The sequence below is a fragment of the Felis catus genome, chromosome A2, assembly GCF_018350175.1.
Source record: "Felis catus isolate Fca126 chromosome A2, F.catus_Fca126_mat1.0, whole genome shotgun sequence".
In the NCBI taxonomy this organism is placed as follows: Eukaryota; Metazoa; Chordata; class Mammalia; order Carnivora; family Felidae; genus Felis; species Felis catus.
This window is the reverse complement of record NC_058369.1, coordinates 46,211,313-46,233,702: the sequence shown is the minus strand read 5'-3', so window position 1 is coordinate 46,233,702 and position 22,390 is coordinate 46,211,313. Positions and strand designations below refer to the sequence as shown.

Sequence of the window (22,390 nt, the reverse complement as noted above, 5' to 3'; positions counted from 1 at the left end):
CTCTCTCTCAAAAATAAACGTTAAAAAATTTAAAAAATATTACAGGGTCCCTGTGAGGATTAATGAGATTTCAAAAAGTTAAGTACTTACTTAGCATACTGCCTGGCATTTAGCAAATGCTCAACAAATTTGATTATCATTTTTCAACCAAGAAATAATGATGAGGCTCAGAGTCGCTGTAAGGCCTTGAGTTTTGTAGGGTTTTGCGTTGCAGGGTTAGCGGAGCCTACCAGAGGCGCTCCATAGGAATGGTACCCAGAGAAAGTTGGAGAGACAGCAAGGCTACCTCAAAAATCAACTCAGGGTTGGCTCCTTTAAGGAGGGCGCAGTCACGTGACCCACCTGGTCACATGGCTTGCGGGACAACATGGCTGCGCCCTCACTAGGGCTGGCTGGTGGATCCTGCGCCCGGCTCGGTCTCGTCCTCTTGCTGCCACTGTTCTTGCTGCCGGGCGAGGCGGCTGGGGGCGAAGAGGCCAGGACTGGCGCGGGCGCGGGCGCCGCTTCCCTGGCGGGCTCATGCGGCTGTGGCACTCCCCAGCGGCGCGGGGACCATGGCAGCTCGGCGGCCGCGCACCGATACTCGCGGGAAGCGAACGCCCCCGGGCAGGTCCCGGGAGAGCGGCCGCTCGCGCCCACCAAGGTGCTCTCTCGATTCCCTGAAGGCGGGTGGGGACCTCGGGGTTCTTGGACAGGGTCGGGATGAGCAAGGCAAGGGGTTTGCAGGAAGGCAGGTAAAGATTATAACCACACCCCAAGTCGCTCACGTGCTGATTCGATTCGATGAAAAGCACCTCCCCCCTTGTCCCCCTCAAGACGGTGGGATCTTGGGGCCCGGCTGAATCCTGCTTGTTAGGGAATTTGGTTTGAGGACAGTTGACACTCCCCTTTCTCACTTCTTACTCATTTCCTCCTTACTCCACCCTATCTTCCTCTTGAGTTTCTCAGGCGTTTACGGGCGACAGGTTTTATTAACTGTGAAGGAATCTGGACAGTGGTCTTTAAATGTCGTTAACATTGTTGTATGTTTATTGATAGATTCTTCCAGTAGACACTGGTTCTTTTGTTTTGTTTTTTCAGTAGACTTTCTTGAGGGCAAGGACTTGTCCTGTTTATCTTATTATCCTTATTACTTCAGCACATAGGAAGGACCAAACCAATTGTAGTTCCTTTATTAGTGTTATTTATCTGTGCCTCTCTTAGTGCCTGGATGTGTTAAGTGTTAGTATATATGAATAATAACATTAGTAACAACAGTTACTTCATTCTTTCCAGGTACTTTGCATATTGGTATGGGTGTGGAATTATGGGGACTAGAACCCAGATGTTTGACTCCTAAACTCCTTCTTGTATATCTAGTACATCCTTTCCTTATTTTTTCTATCCCCCTTTTCTTTCCTGTGGTTTAATTCTGAACAGTACTCAGGACTTAGGTGAGAGGTAGTGTCTTCCATCAGGCCATGCCTGACTTCTTCCTTTTTCTTCCTCTTCAGTATTTCCGTATGCTGCCACCATAGTAGTTCTTTACTTTCACATTACAGTTACCAAAGATACTGTCTGGGGGTGCCTTTCCCCAGCTAGGGAGTGAGGATGTTGGGGGTGAGGACTCTAACTTTGTGGCTCAGGTATAGAGGGTTAAGAAGTTGGTAGCTGGGCTTCTGGTTGTTTCTCTATCCTGTGTAATTTTTGGCCTTATACATTTTCTGGTTGTTACTCAGAGGATGCCCTGATTTATTAGTGTTTATCTTTTGTGTGGTAGGAGCCCTGGTTATTTTTGTAGTGTGTATTGACCATTGATGATTTTAATTTCTTTCTACCTTTGTGGTAAATGATAATCAGTTCCTCCCTCCTTCAAAAGAGAATGCCTTGTATCTTTTTATCTGCTTTGTTACTAACAGGGTGACATTTACAGATTGATCTATATCAAATTTTTCCCTAGAACCTTTTGGCCAGTACAGAACATTCCTCATTTTAAGTGCTCTAACTTCTTTTTTAATTTCAGAATGAGATGTGGGTGCCAATGTCTGTTTAATTATGTTCATAAGATAAACATTTTTTTTTCCATTTTTTCAGAGTGGTTTTGGGTCTGGCCTAGGTATTGTTTGAGTCATTTTTGGCAAGTTCCTGTTTGCTTGTTTGTTTTTATTTTATGCTAGTCTTCCCTTGAATTCACTTTCTCTAATGTTTGGAGGCATCTTATGCTATTAGTGAACTAGCTGTTGCTGAGAACACAGCTCACAAGCATTCAAGGACTCTACTTAATGACTGAACCCAAAGTAGCCTTGTTATCAAACAAAAGACTTCATAAGAGGCAGTTCTTTATCTCTATGTTTTCCTTAGTTTCAAGTGTTTCAGTTCATGTGGAGATGACTTTGGTCTAATTCTGACACTTAGCCATTATTCTGAATTCAAGAAGTCCAATATTATGAGAGAGATACTTGGTTGTAGTGATTGACGTTGTGTCCCTTAATTTTCTTTTTTTTTAAACTTACTGTTTCTTTTAGAGGATTTTTACATTTAAAACAAAACTGAGAAGAAGGTACAGAAATTACCCATATATCCCCAGCCCCTACACAATGTATAGCCTCCCCAGTTATCAACATCCTCCACCAGAATGGTACATTTGTTACAAATGATGAGCCTACATTTATGTATCATAGTTATCCAAAGTCCATAGTTTTCCTTAGGGTTCACACTTGGTGTTGTGCGTTGTATGGGTTTGGACAAATGTATGGTGTATATTCATCATTATAATATCATATAGTGTGGTATATAATATAGTATTTTCATTCCCCTAAAACTGTTTGTGCTCCCTCTATTCATTCCTTCCCCTCCTCCCCACTGGCAACGTCTGATCTTTTTATTGTGCCCATAGTTTTGCCTTTTCTGGAGTGCCACAATTGGAATTATATACTATGTAGCCTTTCAGATTGGCTTCTTTCTTTGGTAATATGCATTTACGATTCTTCGATGTCTTTTCATAGTTTAATAGCTAGTTTCTTTGTAGCACTGAATAATATCCATAAACTAGTTTATCTCTCCATTCACTTACCAAAGGGCATCTTGCTTGCATTTAAGTTTTGGCAATTAGGAATAAAGCTGCTATAAACATCTGTGTGCAGGTTTTTGTATGGACATAAATTTTCATAAATACTAAGAAGCACAATTGCTGGAACATATGGCAAGAATATGCTTAGGTTTTTAAGAAACTGCAAAATTGTCTTCCAAAGTGGTTGTATCATTTTGCATTCCCACTAGCAATATATGAGCGTTCCTCTTGCTCCACACTGTCAGCAGCATTTGGTGTTGTCATTGTTCCAGATTTTGGGCATTCTGAGGTATGTAGTGGTATCTCACTGTTGTTTTAGTTTGCATTTTTTTGCTTAACATATGATATCTTTGCCATCTGTGTGTCTTCTGTGTTGAGGTGTCTGTTAAGTCTTTGGCCCATTTTTATTTTCCTTTTAATTTTTTTCCTTTTCTTTTTTGATGTTTATTTATTTTGAGAGAGAAAGAGAGCAAGAGCAAGAGTGAGAAGGGGAGGGGCAGAGAAAGGGGGAGACAGAATCCCAAGCAGGCTTCACACTGTTAGTGTGGAGCCTGATGAGGGCTCGAACCCACAAACCATGAGATCATGACCTGTGCTGAAATCAAGAGTCAGACACGTAACTGACTGAGGCACCCAGGTGCCCCTTGGCCCGTTTTTAAATCAGATTGTTTTGTTTTCTTATTGTTGAGTTTGAAGAGTTCTTTGTTTTGGATAACAGTCCTTTATCAGATGTGTCATCTGCGAATTTTTCTTAGTCTGTGGCTTGTCTTCTCATTCTCTTGAATTATTTTTTGAAGAGGAGAAATTTTTAATTTTATTGAAGCCTGGCTTGGCACCTTCTTTTGTGGATGATGCCTTTGATGTTGTGTCTAAAAAGTCATCACCCGGGCCCCTGGGTGGCTCAGTCATTTAAGCATCTGACTTCAGCTCAGGTCATGATCTCACGATTCGTGAGTTCAAGCCCCGTGTCGGGTTGTGTGCTGACAGCTCAGAGCCTGGAGCCTGCTTCAGTTTCTGTGCCTCCCTCTCTCTCTGCCCCTCTCCTGTTCAAGTCTGTCTGTTTGTCTGTCTCTCTCTCAAAAATAAATAAACATTAAAAAATTTAAAAAGTCATCACCATACCCATTGTCATCTAGGTTTTCTCCTATGTTATCTTCTAAGAGTTTTACAGTTTTGCATTTTAGATTTAGGTCTGTGATCTATTTTGAGTTAATTTTTGTGAAGGGTATAATGTCTGTGTCTGGATTATTATTTTTATGTGAATATCCAGTTGTTCTAGCACTGTTTATTGAAGAGACTATCTTTGCTCCACTGTTTTGCCTTAGCTCCTTCCTCAAAGACCAGTTGACTTTCTTTACGGATGTTTTCTCCTGGGCTCTCTTTGCTGTTTTATTGATCTATTTGTTCTTTCACCAGTATACACCATCTTGATTACTGTAACTTTACAGTAACTCTTCAAGTTGGGTAGCATCCACCCTCTAGCTTTGTTTTTTTCCTTCAGTGTTGTGTTGGCTATTCTGGGTCTTTTGTCTGTTCATATAAACTTAGAATCACTTTGTTGATATCATAAAATAACTTTCTGAGGTTTGGATTGGGGTTGTATTAAATCTATTTTTTTTTCTTTTGTGTTTATTTAGTTTAATTCAGCAGATGTTTATTTGGTACACATATTTTATGACACTACCTTATGTCCTGGGCATAAAGAAAAGAAAAAGACCTATGCCCTCCCCTTAAGGCATTTACCATTTACTCTCTGGTGGGTGTGCGCTTGCTAGCGTCTGCACATGTGCACTCTCTGTTCCCCCATCGTTTTCTCCCCCTACCTTCCTCTCTCTCTCACTCTCTCTCTCTCTCCCTTCCCCCTCCACGCACAATTACATGTAAGCATCATTTTTCCATAGTGATAACACTACAGGAGAAATATGTTACAAAGCCCTTGGAGAGGAAGCAACGATTCATTCTTCCTGGACAAATTAGGAAGTGTCTTAAAGAAAAGGTCACATTAGAGCTAGGGCTTGAAGGAGACATTTTCAGGAGCTGGGGTGGAAGGACAGATTGAAGGACATTCCAAGAAGGGGAGGAGCATGGGCACAAACAAAGCGTTGTGCAGGTGCATGGTGTGTTCTGGGAAATGTTAGTAATGTAAGGTTTCTGGGGATGACATTTTCACACTTTTTAACGTAACGCTTTTCAACTGTGAGTCTTTTTTTGTATTTCAATTCATTTAATGATCACTTGGCAAGATGAGGGACACAAAATAATAAATAGCACTGGCTTTACCCTCAAGGAATTTACAGTTTCATTGGAAAGTTCTTGCAGTAAAAATTGTATGGGAAACAACTTAGATATTTTAAAATTTTACTCAAGTCCCTTCTGGTTAAAAATATATATAATTCTCAATGAGAAAATTGTCCTAACGATTTCTACTGGGGTTATTTTGTACAAGGTAGCAAGATGTTTTGATCTCCATGTATCTTTTAAAACTGTTGCTTGAAAGGCATTTGGAATCATGGGATGATTAAATTGTATGTCATGGCTCTGTATGTATGGGTAACTCCAGTCCTGATTTCCTATATGAGAATGTTTCTGATTGGGTAATGCTTTCCCATGTGTCGAAGCATGATCTTCCGTGAAACCTTTCCTCCAGAAAGTAGTATTAAAGGCAACTTGTATATTTTCTTTGGTATTTTCTGTGTAGTTGTCTGATATTCTACATGGGAAGTATTTTTAGACCTTTTTAAATCTCTGTATCTCTATTGCCAGAGTGCCTTACACATTTTAGACGTTCTCTAATAATTGCTTGAATGATCTGTTACCTTTTTTTGGTGGATACAATACTGAAAAAACTGCTGTGGGAATAAAGGGTGTCCCATACTTTGAAGAAAACTTTGTAAAATAATCTTTTGCTGTGTCTCATCCTCCCAAGAATCCAGTAAGAGATACTATTGCCCACTTTACAGATGAGTCCACTGAGGCTTAGTAGACTCATAAATCCCAGGGCTTGAAGGAACTTTAATGTTATTCCGTCTATAATTATTGTCTCTGTGTAGGCGGTAGACTAAGAGAATGGTATAGATAGATAAGCCTTGTATAGACAGCTAAGGCAGATCCAGAGATCATGCTTCTCTTTTCCACCTCACTTTCTTCTGAGCCTTTAGCTTATTAGATTTGAGGAGAGGAAAGAAGGAAAAGGGAGGCCTACCCAAAAGTGTTCATATAAGCTTATTTCATTTTTGTATGTAAGATAAAAATCTCACAGCAAGGGAAAGAAAAGGCAAAGCTGACCTCAGCTGGAAAAAAAGTGGGAGGAGGGCCATTATGGGCTCTCATAGTTGGAAAGTTCAAGAGCAGATAAGGCCCCAGACACAACTGGTTCCAGGGCCTGAGGCAGTATCTTCAGATCTTCCTTTTTGACTGTCTCCTGGCTCTTCTTTCTTATGTGTTTGCTCCGTTTTCAGGCAATCTCTTTCTGTCTATCTCTTTTTACTGATGGAAGAGAGAGTACCCCTTTTCTCAAAGTCACAGTTGGCCAACCTGAGCCACAGTAGGTGGGGTAAGAGCTCATGACTCTCTATACTTAGAGAGTTGAATACATGGTTTTCAAAGGGATGTCAGTTGCTCTGACAAGAACAGGAAGCATTGAATGCCAGGTGGGCAAAAGTAATAGATGCCCACTGCACCTGGCTGGAGTGTATAGCCCAAATATGGTTCTAGGGGTAAAAGAATCACCTTGACTTCTGTGCTTTTGGCTTGAGTGTCATTGACACAAACTGTGGTGTGGCAAAAGGGTTTTAACATACTTTCAAGGAGGAATGGATTGTTTGAATCTGGAGCTTCAAAAGGAAGACTTGATTAGAATGGTTCTTTCATCTGGTCCTACAGATTGAAACACCTGGTGCTCTGGATTTTACCAGCACCACATTTCACATTTGTAGGACAGGAAACTTTATCTCATTCATGGAAATTGGAAATTCTGATCTACTCAGAGCAATGCGGGCTACTGTTATCTATTACTTCCAGAACGCCTCCAGAACGGAAACTTGGCTTATTCAGGGATGGCTATCTCTGATGGTTAATGAAAGAAGAAGAAAAAGAAAAACTAGGCCAGGAGTCCACAGTGGAAGTTGTGATTGTATTAGCATTGTTGGTACTCACCTTGAGGGAGAAGAGGATGAGAAAATGAGGTGATTGTAAAACTTCATTAGGAACAAGGCGCACAGCTTCCTGTGGGTCTGAACACCTGTTCTCAGGATAGGACCTACCTGTCTGCTGCTGGAGAGCTTTTTCATTTTTACCTTTTAAGTCCTTTATTAAACCTCTTTTTAGACCATTTTAATAATCATTTTAAGACTACACTTGAAGCTTTTGTCTGAAGTCTTCTATTTTTCTGCTTCTCTGCAGAACTGCTTAACATTCTGCCTTCTCTTCCAAGGCCTAAGGAATCTTGTGTCTCAGACATTTGGAGGATTATGAGAATAATGCATGAACCTAGTTCAGTCCTTGAGCACAGTCTTTCTTTTGGGGGGAGGGGAGGCAAAGCTTTTATGTCACACAATTCAACCTGTGCCTATTACTCCTCTATACTACAACAGCTTTACATTATACCCAGTCACAGAAATACTGCAAGAATACTCCCTAGGAACCCCAAAATAATATTGACCCTGTTCACTTGGTCTGTCTCCAAATGTTCTAATTTCTTCACACTGGAAAACTTCTCCCTGTGTAGGTTGGAGCATTTTCTGGTGAAGAGCTGTGTTGCTTTGTAGTTGATCAGCGTACTACCCGAGGGCGTGGACTGGCTTCTTCCTTAAAAGGGAAGACTGAGCTGGTGATCTGGCTTTGGGCCGTGGTTTCTTCTTCCCATAAAATTACCTTGTGGTTGCTTTTGAGAATTTCCTTTGGCCTGAGATTCCAGAAGACAGTGCATTTGGATCTGAGGTTCAAAGGTAAAGATGAGGCCCAAACTCTACTAAGAAAATATAGAATGGTTGTCAAGCAGTGTCTTTTACACAGGTTTCACTATCATGCAACCATGCTATCCAAGTCTGGGACTGTGTTATAAAAGAAAAAATTTTTACAATTAGGAATAATTCAAATAGCTAATTCCTCATCATATTCATGATTTCACTTATTCAGTCCATAAAGATTTTTTTTTTTTAAGTGTCTGCCCTGAACTATGTGCCATGCTAGGCCCTGGGGATATAGAAGTGAAAACTTTATTTGTGATTCCTAAAGAGCCTAGGACCTAGGGGAGGTGAAAACCCATCAATAAGTTACTGTGTGTGCCATTTTTTAGGATACATAGAGGTATTTATTTGAGGAACCCAAATGAGGGACATATGACTCAGACAGTGGAGGGAATTGTAGGCAATAGGCCTAGAGGAAGTGATCTTGAATATTGACTGTTTACAGACAGTGTAGGTAGAATACAGGGTGAGGGAGATGGTGAGAGATTAGGCTTCAAGGCTTAGATACTTTATTTTACCCTGAAAAGGTGAGGGGCACACCTAAACAAATTAAGTAGGAAAGTGGTATATGATTAAATTGACATCACCTGAGATCATCACCTGAGCCAAAACCAAGAGTTGCTTAACTGACTGAACCACCCATGCACCCCTACACTATGTGCTTCTTAATGAAGAAGACATCACCACCTCTAGGGAAGTTTTAACTATCCCCAAATCAAACCTGAATCTGATAAAGCCTCCAGATTCAGCTATCAATTTTCAGGAGGTGCAGTGGACAGGGGTTAATGGTAAACTACACTGTAAGTTTATAGTCAACAAAATCTTGACTCTGGGAATCTCTATTGGACAAATGACCCAGTTTCTTCAGCAAATAAATTGCAAAAGGAAAAAGTTAAGGGAGAACTTACAGATTTAGATACCTAAATACCATATTAAAAAAAAAAAACAATGTAAACTGTAATGTATAGGATGCATAGTTAAATAATTAAACTGCAAATAAAATAAGGTAACAGTGCATATAAAAGGATAGTGCAGTATGGTGACTATAGTTAATGCAGTATTATATATTTGAAAGTTGGTAAGAGATCTTAAAAGTTTTTACCATAAAAAAAAAACAAATTATTTAACTGTTGCGATGGATGTTAACTAGACTTATTATGTAATCATTTCATACTATATAGGATCAATGAATCATGTTATACACCTGGAGCTAATATAATGTCCTGTATCAATTGTATCTTAAATAAAAGTGAAAAGTCTGAGCAGTGGTTTTCCTCTCTGATGAGACAGAGGATTTATGTTCACCATGGGCATAATAATGGCTTCTGCAGTAATTGGCAAAGTACTTTCTTTCATGGAGGGTGGGTTATAAAGATGTTTGCCTTACAATTTATTAAGCAATATATGTAATGCTTTTTAAAATATTTGTTACAACTAAAAAAGATTTTAGGTTTTAGGTGCTGCAGTAAAGGTGTCCATTCTCCTAAAACAAGAACAATAACAAAAACAGCCATTTGCCCTGAATTTTCTTTTTTTTTTAAGTTTTTATTTTATTTTTCAATATATGAAGTTTATTGTCAAACTGGTTTCCATACAACACCCAGTGCTCATCCCAAAAGGTGCCCTCCTCAATACCCATCACCCACCCTCTCCTCCCTCCCACCCCCCATCAACCCTCAGTTTGTTCTCAGTTTTTAAGAGTCTCTTATGCTTTGGCTCTCTCCCACTCTAACCTCTTTTTTTTTTTTTTTTCCCTTTCCCTCCCCCATGGGTTTCTGTTAAGTTTCTCAGGATCCACATAAGAGTGAAACCATATGGTATCTGTCTTTCTCTGTATGGCTTATTTCACTTAGCATCACACTCTCCAGTTCCATCCATGTTGCTACAATGCCCTGAATTTTCTTTTTTTTTTTTTAATTTTTTTTTTTAACGTTTATTTTTATTTTGGGGACAGAGAGAGACAGAGCATGAACGGGGGAGGGGCAGAGAGAGAGGGAGACACAGAATCAGAAACAGGCTCCAGGCTCCGAGCTGGCAGCACAGAGCCCGACGCGGGGCTCGAACTCACGGACTGCGAGATCATGACCTGAGCCGAAGTCGGAGGCTTAACCGACTGAGCCACCCAGGCGCCCCGCCCTGAATTTTCTAAGCAATGATGTGTATGGGGGACTAAAGAAGCCCCAGAATAAATTTGAAATCTTGTATTGGTTACAAGTTGGGTTTCCACCTGATTCCTTATAGAACTGCCAAAAAGTACACAGTATTTTTTTAGAGAAGTAAAAAGCTATGCCTTTCTGGAACTGACCAATCTTTTTAATTAAAAAAAAAATTAAAAATGTTTATTTATTTATTTTAAGAGAGGGGAACAGGAGAGGGGCAGAGAGAGAGGGAGACAGAATCCCAAGCAGGCTCTGCACCATCAGCGTGGAGCCTGATGCAGGGCTCGAACCCATGAACCATGAGATTATGATCTGAGCTGAAATCAAGAGTTGGGTGTTCAACCAACTGAGCCATCCAGTCCCTCCTGACCAATCTTTTTTAAAAATTTATTTTTATTGAGGTGTAACTGACCAATTTTCTTTTACCTCCTTTCCTGCCCCCCACCCCCTGCCTGTGGCAACCACCAATCTGTTCTCTCTGTATCTGTAAGCTTGTTTTTTATTTGTTTGTTTCTTTAGATTCCACATAGAAGAGAGGTCATATGTTATTTGTCTTTCTCTGTCTGACTTACTTTACTTAGCGTAATGCCCTCAAGGTCCATCCATGTTGCAAATGACAAGATTTTATTCTTTTTTATGACTGAACGATTGAGAAATATATGTATATATACATTATATATACCATGTATATGATATACACAAGGCGGTATATTTTTATATATACACACATATTTATATACTTACATACATACCACAGTTTCTTTATCCATTCATCCACTGATGGACACTTAAGTTGTTTCCATATCTTGGCTATTATAAATAGTGCTACCTTGAACATTGGGGTGCATACATCTTTTTGAATGTCTGTTTTAGTTATCTTTGGGTAAATACCCAGAAGTGAAATTACTGATTATGTGGTTCTTTATTTTTTTATTTTTAAAATATATTTTAATGTTTGTTTATTTCTGAGAGACAGAGAGACCGCATGAGTGGGGGAGAGCGGAGAGAGCATGAGACTGAATCTGAAGCAGGCTGTAGGCTCCAAGCTGTCAGCACAGAGCCCATTGTGGGGCTTGAAGTTGTGAAACGCGATATCATGACCTGAACCGAAGTTGGACGCTCAACTGACTGGGCTACAGGGGCGCCTCTATGTGATCATTGTTTAAATAATACCTTTTAGCTTTTTGAGGAGCCTCTATACTGTATTCCATAGTGCTTGTACCAATTTACATCCCCGCCAACAGTACACATGAGTTTCTTTTAACCACATTTTTTGCCAGCACTTATTTCTTACACTGTTGATAAGAGCCATTGTAACAAACGTGAGGTGTATTGATAATAGCCATTCTAACAGGTATGAGGTGCAATCTCATTGTGGTTTTGATTTACATTTCTGTGATAATGATGGTGAGCATCTTTTCATGTACTTGTTGACCATCTATATATTTTCTTTGGAAAAATGTCTAGGCCATTTATTAATCAGATTTTTTTTTTTTGCTGTTGAATTGTATGAGATCTTTATATATTATGAATATTAGCTTCTTGTTAGATACATGATTTGCAAAAATTTTCTATCATTCATTAGGTTGCCTTTTTATTTTATTGATGGTCTCCTTTGCTGTACAGGTGCTTTTTAATTTGATATAGACCCACTTGTTCATTTTTGCTTTTGTTATACTTTTAGTGTCAGATTCAAAAAATCATCACCAACACCTGTAACAAGGAGCTTACTGCTTAGGTTTTCTTCCAGAATTTTATGGTTTCAGGTCTTATGTTCAAGTCTTTCATCCATTTTGAGTTAATTTTGTGTGTGGTGTAAAATAGTGGTTTAGTTTCATTCTTCTGAATGTGGCTATCCAGTTTTCCTAACACTATTGAAGAGACTCTTGTCTCCATTTGATATTCTTGGCCTCTTTGTTGTAAACTTATTGACCATGTTTACATGGGTTTATTTCTGGGCTCTCTGTTATGTTTCATTGTTTGTTTTTATGCCAATACCATACTGTTTTAATTACTGTAGCTTTGTAATACTGTTTTAAATTAGGTAGTGCAATGCCTCCAGCTTTGTTCTTTCTCAAGGTTGCTTTGGCTATTCAGAATCTTTTGTGGTTTAATGCAAATTTTAGTTTTTTTTCTATTTCTGTGAAAAATGCTATTGGAATTTGATAGGAATTGCATTGAATTGTAAGAATGCAATTCTTTATTAATTCTTTATTAATTTATTAATTAATTCAATATTAATTCTTTAAATGCATGAGCTTGGAATATCTTTTCCATGGTTGTTTTCAATTTCTTAATGTGTTATTTTCAGTATACAATTCTTTCAGCCCCTTGGTTAAATTTATTCCTGGATATTTTATTATTTTTGATGCAGTTGTAAATGGGATTGTTTTATCTTTCTGATATTTGGTTATTACTGTATGGATATGTAACAGGATTTTTTGCTATTGATTTTGTATCCTGCAACATTACTGGAATTTGATTATTAGTTTACAGTTTTTTGGTGGAGTCTTCGGGGTTTTCTATATAATGTTATCTGTACATGGTGATAGTTTTACTTCTTCCTTTCTCATTTGAATGTCTTTTGTTTCTTTTTCTTCTCTAATTACTCTGGCTAGAACTACCAATATTAAATTGAATGAAAGTGGCAAGAGTGGGCATCCTTGTCTTGTTCCTGATCTTAAAGGAAAAACTTTTAGCTTTTTACCATTGAGTATAATGTTACCTGTGGTCTTGTCACATACCCTTTATTATGTTTAGGTACTTTCTGTCTGTACCCACTTTGTTGAGAGTTTTTATCATAAGTAGATGTTGAATTTTGGGGGTGCCTGGGTGGCTCAGACAGTTAAGTGTCTGACTCTTGATTTTAGCTCAGGTCGCGATCTCATGTTTCATGAGATAGAGCCCTGTGTCAGGCTTTGCGCTGACAGCATGTGGCTTGCTAGGATTCCATCTCTCTGCCCCTGCCCCCGCCTTCTCAAAATAAATAAACCTTAAAAAAAATTAAGTGGATGTTGAAATTTGTCAAATGCTTTTTTGCATCTGTTGATATGATCATATGATTTTTTCTCATACGTTATGTTAATGTGGTGTATCACACTGGCTGATTTGTGGATGTTGAATCAGACTTGCTTCCCAGGAATAAATCCCCCATGATCATGGTGTGTGATCTTTTTAATGTATTGTTGAATTCAGTTTGCTAATACTTTGTTGAGAATTTTTGCATCTATGTTCATCACAGATATGCGCCTATAATTTCTTATTCTTGCAGCATCCTGTCTGGTTTTGGTGTTGGGGTAATACTGACCTCATAAAATGAGTTCGGAAGTTCTCTCTCTTCAGTTTTTTGGAAATGTTTGGGGAGGATGTAATAATTCTTCTTTGAATGTTTGGTAGAATTCCCCAGTGAAGCTGTCTGGTTCTAGACTTTTGTTTTTTGGGGGAGGTTTTTGATTACTGATTCAATTTCCTTAGTAGTAATCGGTCTGTTCAGATTTTCTGTTTCTCCATGATTCATTCTGGTAGGCTGTATGTTTCTGGAAATTTTTTCCAGTTTTTTAGGTTGTTCAATTTTTTGGCATATAATTGTTCATAGTGGTTTCTTATGATCCTTTGTGTTTCTGTGGTATCATTTATAATATCTTCTCTTCTCTTTCATTTTTGATTTTATTTATTTGAGTCCACTCTCTTTTTTTCTTGGTGAGTCTAGCTAAGGATTTATCATTTTTATCTTTTTAAAGAACTGGTTTCTTCATTTATTGCTCTGAATTTCTCAGAATTTCTTTTGCTGCATCCCATAAATTTTAGTATATTTCCATTTTTATTTGTCTCATATTTTTTAAATTTATGTTTTGATTTCTTTTTTGACCCCTTGATTGATAAGTAGCCTGTTGTTTAATCTTAACGTAGCTGTGAATTTTGTGGTTTTCTTTATGGAATTGATTTCTAGTTTCATATCATTGTGCTTGGAAAGTTGCTTGACATGATTTCAGACCTCTTAAATTTATTAAGACTTGTTTTGTGGCCTATCATGGGATCTATCCTGGAGAGTGTTCCATGTGCACTTGAGAAGAATGTGTATTTTTTGCTTTTGGATGGGATGTTCTGTATATGTCTGTTAAGTCTATTTGACCTAATGTGTTGTTTAAGGTTGTGGTTTCTTCATTGATTTTCTATCTGGGTGTCCTATCCATTGATATAAGTGGGATATATTATTGTGGTGCTATTTCTCCCTTTAGGTCTATTAATATTTGGTTTATCTATTTACATGTTTATATATTTACATATGTTGGTTGCATACATTTTTACAAGTGTTATATCCCCATGTTGGAGTGGCCTCTTTATCATTATGTAATGCTCCTTGTGTTTTATTGTAGTCTCTGTTTTAAAGTTGATTTTGTCTGATGTAAGTATAGCTACTCCAGCTTCCTGTTGGTTTCCATTTTCATGGAATATCTTTTTCCTTCCCTTCACTTGCAGTCTGTGTGTGGTTACCTCTAAAGTAAGTGTCTTGTAGACTGCATATAGATGGTTCTTATTTTTTAATTTATTCAGTCACTCTTTGTCTTTTGATTGGATAGTTTAGTCCATTTACATTTATAGTAATTATTGATAGGTATGTACTTATTGCCATTTTGTTCATTGTTTTCTGGCTTTTGTTGTTGTTACTCCTCTCTGTTCCTCTTTTCTTCTCTTGCTCTCCTTCTTTGTGGTTTGATTGGTTACTTTAGGGGTATGCTTATGTTCCTTTTCCTTTATCTTTTGTGTATTTACTATAGGTTTTCACTTTGTGATTACCATGAGGTTTTCATATAACAACCATGAGATTTTTATATAGCCTATTTTTAAGTTGATAACTTGTTTTATTGCATTCTAAAGTGTCACATTTTTACTCCCTGCTGGCATATTTCATGTTTTTGGTATCTCATTTTGTATCTTTTCATTTTACATATCCCTTAACTAGTTATTGTGATGAGTTGTTTTCACTTTCTGTGTCTTTTAATCTTCATGCTAGCTTTATAAGTGATTAGTCCACTATGTTTACTATATATTGGTAAATATATTTATTATGTATTTCCTTTACTTGTGGTTGTTTAACTTTCTGTTTTGTGGATGGTCCACAATTTACTTAACCTGTCTACTTCTGATGGACATTTAGGTTATTTCCAATCTTCTGTTAAAAACAGAGCTGTAATAAATTGTATTGGATACCAAAGATTGGCATTTCAGAAAGTTCAGTAGGTCCTTAAATATTTGCTGAATGAATGACTGAACAGAAGATAAACAGCTTAGCGTGGAGCAAGGAGGGATGTGAAAGGATGAGACTGGAGACAGGGTGACTGGTTGTGAGGCTCCTGCAGTTGTCTGGGAATAGAAAAGAGGGGGCAAATCAGAGGGAAATACATTTAGGAGATCCAGTAAGACAGGGTGACCTCTGTAATGCTGGGATTAGGGGACAGGAATAGTCAGGCATGATTTTTTTTTAAGTTTACTTATTCATTTTGAGAGAGAGGGAGTGTACATGTGTGTGCATGCATGTGGTCTCACCAACCATGAGATTGTGACCTGAGCTGAAATCAAGAGTCAGACACTTGACCAACTGAGCCATCCATGTGCCCCAAGCATGATTCCTTAGAGGAATAGTAATACATTGGACAAATAATAAGCATTTATTACCCATATATCATAGATGAAAAGAGCTTCATTTTCATTGGGAAATATATGCACAGAAAGACAACCACTAGCAAAGATAATCAATGGAAATAGTAGGAATCAATGATTGTTGATTACTACTTTCCATTTCTTCTGATCTTGTTTTTCCAGATCTTCTGCTGTTACTGCTAACCCACATTCTTTCTTTTTATTCCTAGTTATCTCTCTTTGACTTCCTCTTTTTCCTTCCTCAATTTGAACCTTATTTTATTTTATTTTTATTTTATTTTAAAGTTTACTTATTTTTGAGAGAGACAGAGATAGTGTGAGTGGGGGAAGGGCAGAGATAGAGGGAGAGAGAGAGAGAGAGAGAGAGAGAGAGAGAGAGAGAGAGAGAGAGAGAATCCCAAGCAGGCTCCATTCATACTGTCAGTGCAGAGCCCATTGTGGGGCTCGAATCCATGAAACTGTGAGATCATGAACTGAGCTGAAATCAGGAGTCAGACACTTAACTGACTGGGCCATCCAGGCACCCTGAGAACCCTTATTTTCTAGATTAGATACCTCACAATTCTTAAGCTGCCGGGAGGTCAATGAATTGATTTGTCATTCAGCTGATTAGAAAGTAAGATACTGTGCCTGCAGAGTATATTTCTGACAGATGGTATGGTTGTGTGTGTGTGTATGTTTTTTTTAAACATTGAGATAGGGATGCGTGGGTGGCTCACTTGGTTACCTGTCTGGCTCTTGATTTTAGCTCAGGTTACAATCTCACAGTTCATGAGATTGAGCCCCAAATCAAGGCTCTGTACGGTGTGGATCCTGCTTGGGATTCTCTCCCTCCCCCTCTCTCTGCCCTTCTCCTGCTTGCATGTGTGTGCATGCTGTCTTTCTCTCTCTCAAAATAAATACATAAAAAAAATGAGATAGAATGACATACCATGAAATTCACCTTTATGAGTTGAACAATTCAATGTTTCATATCTCATTCACAAGGTTTCACAACCAGCATCAGTAATTCCAGAACGTTGCATCACCCCCAAAAAGAAACCCTGTATCCATTAGCAGTCATTCCCCATTTTTATTTTCCTCCTACCTCTGGCAACTGCTGGTCTACACTATGTCTCTTTGGATTTGTCTGTTCCGGGCATTTCATAGGTATGGAATCATACAAGATGTGGCCTTTTGTGAGTAGATTCTTTCACTTAGAATAATGTTTTTAAGGTTCATCCATATTGTAATATGTATTGGCACTTCATTTCTTTTTATGGCTGAGTAATATTTCATTTTGTAGATGTACCACATTTTGTGTATCTGTCATTTGATGGACATTTGAGATTCTGTTTTTTTGGCTGTTGTGAATAATGCTACTCTGAACATTTGTGTAGGAGGTTTCTTTGTGGACATTTGTTTTCATTTATCTTGGATATCTTTGTAGGAGTGAAATTGCAGGGTCATATGGTAACTCTGTTTTTAGATTTTTTAAAGAACCAAGAGACTGCTTTCTAAGGCAGCTGCATCACTTCACATTCCTTCGAGCAATATGTGAAGGTTCCAACTTCCACATCCTTGTCAATACTTGTTATTGTCAATCTGTTTGGTTGTAGTCATGCTAGTGGGCATGAAGTAGAGTCTCTTTTTAGTTTTTACTTATATTTTTCTAATGATTCATGATGTTGAGCATAGGCTTGCATTTGTTAGGTGAATATATTCGGTGCAGTCCTTAGGTGCTCTGTTTAGGGCTAGACATACAGTTGTGAACAAGGCAGTCCACTGCTCTCTTGGAGATTAGATTTTATTTGAGACCGTAGATAGCAAAGTAATTGCAATTAGAGTTTTAATAAGGAATCAATTAAGGACAAGGACATAATAAGGGCAAGACATGGTCCCTTATTAAACTTTTTACATATTCCATTTCAGTGATTTAAGTCTTTTCTATTTCATTGGAGACCCACATTCACTCAGTGGTTTTTAAGAATGTGATATATGGCATTTTTGCATTTGATTTTATTTTTAAAAATAAAATTTGAAAAAAATTCAAAGGAAATGAGAACATATTAAAGGAAAATCATACTGAAATGTATAAAAAAGTGGAATATTTTCCCTGCCTTTGCACTCCAGCCATTAGCAGCTTGGTGACTATTTATTGCTCCAGACCTATTTCCACGGCATATATCATGTAGAATTTTGATTAAGGAAACTACCTTGCGAAAGAATTTTCATGTGTTTTTGAGACTTGCACAGGAGCATGAGTGATATCACTGTGCAGTGATTTATGTGGTAGGCATGTAATACCTTGGGTGCTTATTGTGTGCTAGGTGCTCTGTGCTTGACACAGGTCCACTTTGGCTCTGATGGCACAACTCCTCGTCTCCCCTTTCACTGCAGATGGTCCTCATCCCCGCTGGAGTGTTTACAATGGGCACAGATGATCCTCAGATAAAGCAAGATGGGGAAGCACCTGCGAGGAGAGTTGCTATTGATGCCTTTTACATGGATGCCTATGAAGTCAGTAATGCTGAATTTGAGAAGTTTGTGAACTCAACTGGCTATTTGACAGAGGTAATAGGGTTGGGATGGGGAGGAAGAACTTGGTGTTTTCTAAAAAAATTTTTTTAAATGTTTATTTTTGAGAGATAGAGAGACAGAGCATGAGTGGGGGAAGGGCAGAGAGAGGGGGAGACACAGAATCTGAAGCAGGTTCCAGGCTCGGAGCTGTCAACACAAAGCCCAATGCAGGGCTTGAGCCCATGAACCACGAGATCATGACCTGAGCTGAAGTTGGACGCTTAACTGACTGAGCCACCCAGGTGCCCCGAACTTGTTCTTTTCTAATATTGATTATCCACTTTTTATTATGTGCCCAATACCATGTTCAACACCTTATGTATATTTCATCTAATCTAGTTCTCATAGCAACCCCATGAGGCCAGTTATGTTTCAGGAAACTGAGGATTAGAAAGTGGTTTGCCCTGAGTTACACAGCTAGTGTTGGGGCTGGGATTCAGGCCTGGCTAGTGAGATGGCAGGGCCTGTGTTCTTAACCAGTAGCCTATATTGTGTCTGGGCTTTAATATGCAGAGTACCACTGCTCGGGGTTTTTGAGATAGCACATAGCATCTAGAGTAAGGCCACTTTTTCTCTTTCAAAAAATTGCAGTTTGGTTACATATTTCATTAAGCTATAGATGCAGAAGTGCGGCTTTTCATTTTTGTGGTTTTATTTCAATGCCTGACAACCCATAAGCTTTCCTGTAGCAGTTCCAGATTATTCTCTGGTTCTGAATCCCAAAGCAAGGTTCTGAAAGTGGATATTTATTCTAAAAGGGAATGAGATGGAAGCTTTCTAGTTTATGAAACTTTCTCTAAGTGTCTAGAGTATACTTTTGTAGACTTCCCGTTTTCTCTCACCAGAGGACTTTACCCTTGCCTTCAGTTTGTGGGATCCTTGTTTTGTTTTATTTCCCCCTGCCCAGGCCCAAGACATCATTTTTTTTTTTTTTTTAAATAGGCTTTATGCCCAGCATGGAGCCCAACGCAGAGCTTGAACTCATACCCCTGAGATCAAGACCTGAGCTGAGATCAAGGCTCAGACGTTCCACCAACTGAGTCATCATGGTGCCCCTCAGTTTTCTCTTTTAAGTAAAAAAATAATTTGAGGGGAGCCTCACTGGCTCAGTTGGTGGAGCATAACACTCTTGATCTCACAGTTGTGAATTTGAGCCCCTCATTGTGTGTAGAGATCGCTTAAAAATAAAATCTTAAAAAAAAATAGTAATTGAGAGTAAATGTTGAAAGCAAAACAGTGTTCAAACAGTGGTTATGCAGCATCACATTTCTTTGAATTTCCTAAAATATATAAAGTGTTTTTCTCTTTTATATGTGTTTAGAGTACAAAAGTCCCTCTTTTTTTCGTTGTTTCATAAGGTTCCTTTCAGATCAGTTTCCTCAGTAGTCGAAGTAGTTCGAAGACTTGGAAGGAGAGGAGCTCCCTTCAGATTAGCGTTTAACATAAAGAAGATAGAATCAACAGAATTTAGGGCACCCAGGAACATGGATGGGGAAAAATGACATCTAGCTTTTTGCTACTCTTTAACTGAAATTTAGCTTTTCCTTCAATTCTGAGGCAGATGACAAATCATACTAATGGTAGTAGCACCTCTAACTTTGTCACCAATAGAAATCACAAATGTTTTTTGTCACATTATTGTTGTATATATCTTAAAATATTTGCATTTATCCCCACTTTAGAAATGATAATTATGAGACCTTCCACTAGATCTCACTTAATATTATTAATAAAGAGGACATGTATATTACTATAGCATAAATTTACCTTATTAATATTTATAGATAACTAGTTTTCTTTGTAATCATATTGATTTTGTTTTATGCCTTTAAACATTTCATTCTGAGAAGGAGGCCCGTAAGCTTCACCATACTACCTGAAGGGTCCAGGGCACAAAAGTGTTAAGAACCCCTACTTTGCATAAATACTTCATCTTTTTATGACACTACATTTTTTTTTTCTTCCCCTGCATCTTCATTTCATATCACATTCTACTTACTCACCATGTTCTAGCCCAGCTGGTCTTGTTTCTATTCCTTGAAAACTCAGCATTCTTTTCCATATTGAGATCTCAGTCATATTTTTTTTCTTTTAAAGTTTATTTATTTATTTTGAGAGAGACAGAGAAAGTGTGAGTTGGGGAGGGGCAGAGGGAGAGAGAGAGAGAGAGAGAGAGAGAGAGAGAGAGAGAGAGAGGAAAACGGAGAATCCCAAGCAGGCTCCACACTGTCAGCATAGACCCTGACATGGGGCTTGAACCCATGAATTTGAGATCATGACCTGAGCTGAAATCAAGAGTCAGACACTTAACCGACTGAGCCTCCTGGGTACCCCAGTGGCCCATATTTTTTTTCCCTGCTTGGAGTTTCCCTTTCTCCTTGCCTGTCCCCCTCTTACTGTGGCCGGCTTCTTTCTTGATTCGTGTCAGCTTAATGTTTCCTTCTCAAGAAGGCTTTCTCGGCGCACTCTATCAAACAGAGGCTTTTCTTGATACTCTTCATCTTACAGCGTCAAGTAAGTTGTAATTATTTTCTTCCTTTTTTTTTCTTTGATTTGATTTTTTTTGTCTGCATCCTCCCCTTGCACTAAGTAACTGCTCTTAAGACAGGGACTGTGCCTATTTTATATTGATCTTGTATCTCTGTCATTTAGCTCATAGTCAGGCACAGAACAGAGATGGGTGTTTGATACATGTTCATTGGATGAAGGGTTGGCTTAGATGCTTAGGCATGTCCCCACAAGGGAAGAAGGAAGAAGAGCAGGGGAGAAGAAAAGATGATGAGCTCTGATGAGGAAAAGGAGTTTGAGCTGTCTGTAAGGCCTGAACTACAGGGATCCAGTAGGCGGTTAATATCATCTAGTGGGAATAGGACTGGAGGTAGAGATGTGAGGGTCAATTGTAGTGTGTGCTGGTGGCCATTAAAGGGATGAGACTGAAGGATTTTGTGTAGCAGTTTGTCACTGTATCTCAAAGTGTGATCTCTTGGACCACCTGTGTTAGAATCACCAGCTGAGCTGTTCACATATGCAGGTTCCTTGACCTCACCCCAGACCTCCAGAATCAGAATCTCTGGAACTGAGAAGCAGTAATGTGTAGTTTTGATAGGCTGGCCAGGTGATCTCCACTGCGCAAAGCCCAAGAGCCACTGGTGTAGTGAGAGAAGAGTAGAGAGCCCAGACAGAGCACTAGGGAGGAACAGTGGTCTAGAGACTAGAAGAAGAGTCTGTGTATTTCAGGGGATGAGTAGGAAGAGTCAGAAAGAGGAGGGAAACTAGCAGAATAGAACCATGGAGACCAAGGGGTTAATGTAGGCATTTGCAGAATGAGGTCACATGCAACAAATAAGACCAGGTAGATGAGGACTTGAGACGGTAATGTTAAACGAAAATAATCAAAATACAAATTTCCATCTGATGCTTGAATTGGCCACTTGAGATTTATAAACACAGTTGACACTTTCATGGAGCCAGAGTATCATATCAGAATATCAGCAAGCAATGCATTTAGTTCTTTTAGCTAGATTGCAGCAGCAGAACAAAGGACAAAGGTTGATTATGTAATCTGACATGTAAGGAATACTATTATTTCCAAGTCATTTGTAATACTTGGGGAGATGCATTTCCATCAACAGGAGCAATCACATTCTCAAAAGCTAATCTCTTCCAGTCTGCGTTCTTATCAGCTAAATGAACCTGAAAAGACAGTGGCCTCTGTAAGTGATATTAACCTGTTTTAATAGGAAGCCAGATGCTTTTAAGTCATTTCTGAATCCTCTGGGAAGTCATAAGAAAAACTTAAGTTCATCTGGACAAGAAGAATCACTTTAACAGTGTGCAAAGAAAATGGTACTTGTGAAACATGTTACTCCAACCTTCCTGGACTTTTATTGCCTTCTTTCCTTTCAGGCTGAGAAGTTTGGTGACTCCTTTGTCTTTGAAGGCATGTTGAGTGAGCAAGTGAAGACTGATATCCAGCAGGCAGTAAGTAATGTTTA

The 22,390-nt window shown here is 38.6% G+C and overlaps 1 protein-coding gene across 2 annotated transcripts in view; it reads left to right on the top strand.

Annotated features, from left to right (window-relative positions):
* Window positions 1-345: 345 nt before the first annotated feature.
* Window positions 346-22,390, top strand: part of SUMF1 (sulfatase modifying factor 1) — a 95,217-nt gene continuing 73,172 nt past the window's right edge. For both annotated transcript variants that reach the window (XM_019824640.2, XM_011280169.3), the window contains exons 1-3: window positions 346-643; window positions 18,216-18,389; window positions 22,302-22,376. In XM_019824640.2, coding sequence (XP_019680199.1) covers window positions 368-643; window positions 18,216-18,389; window positions 22,302-22,376 — 525 coding nt within the window. In that variant the 5' untranslated portion in view covers window positions 346-367. The remainder of the gene's footprint in view (window positions 644-18,215; window positions 18,390-22,301; window positions 22,377-22,390) is intronic.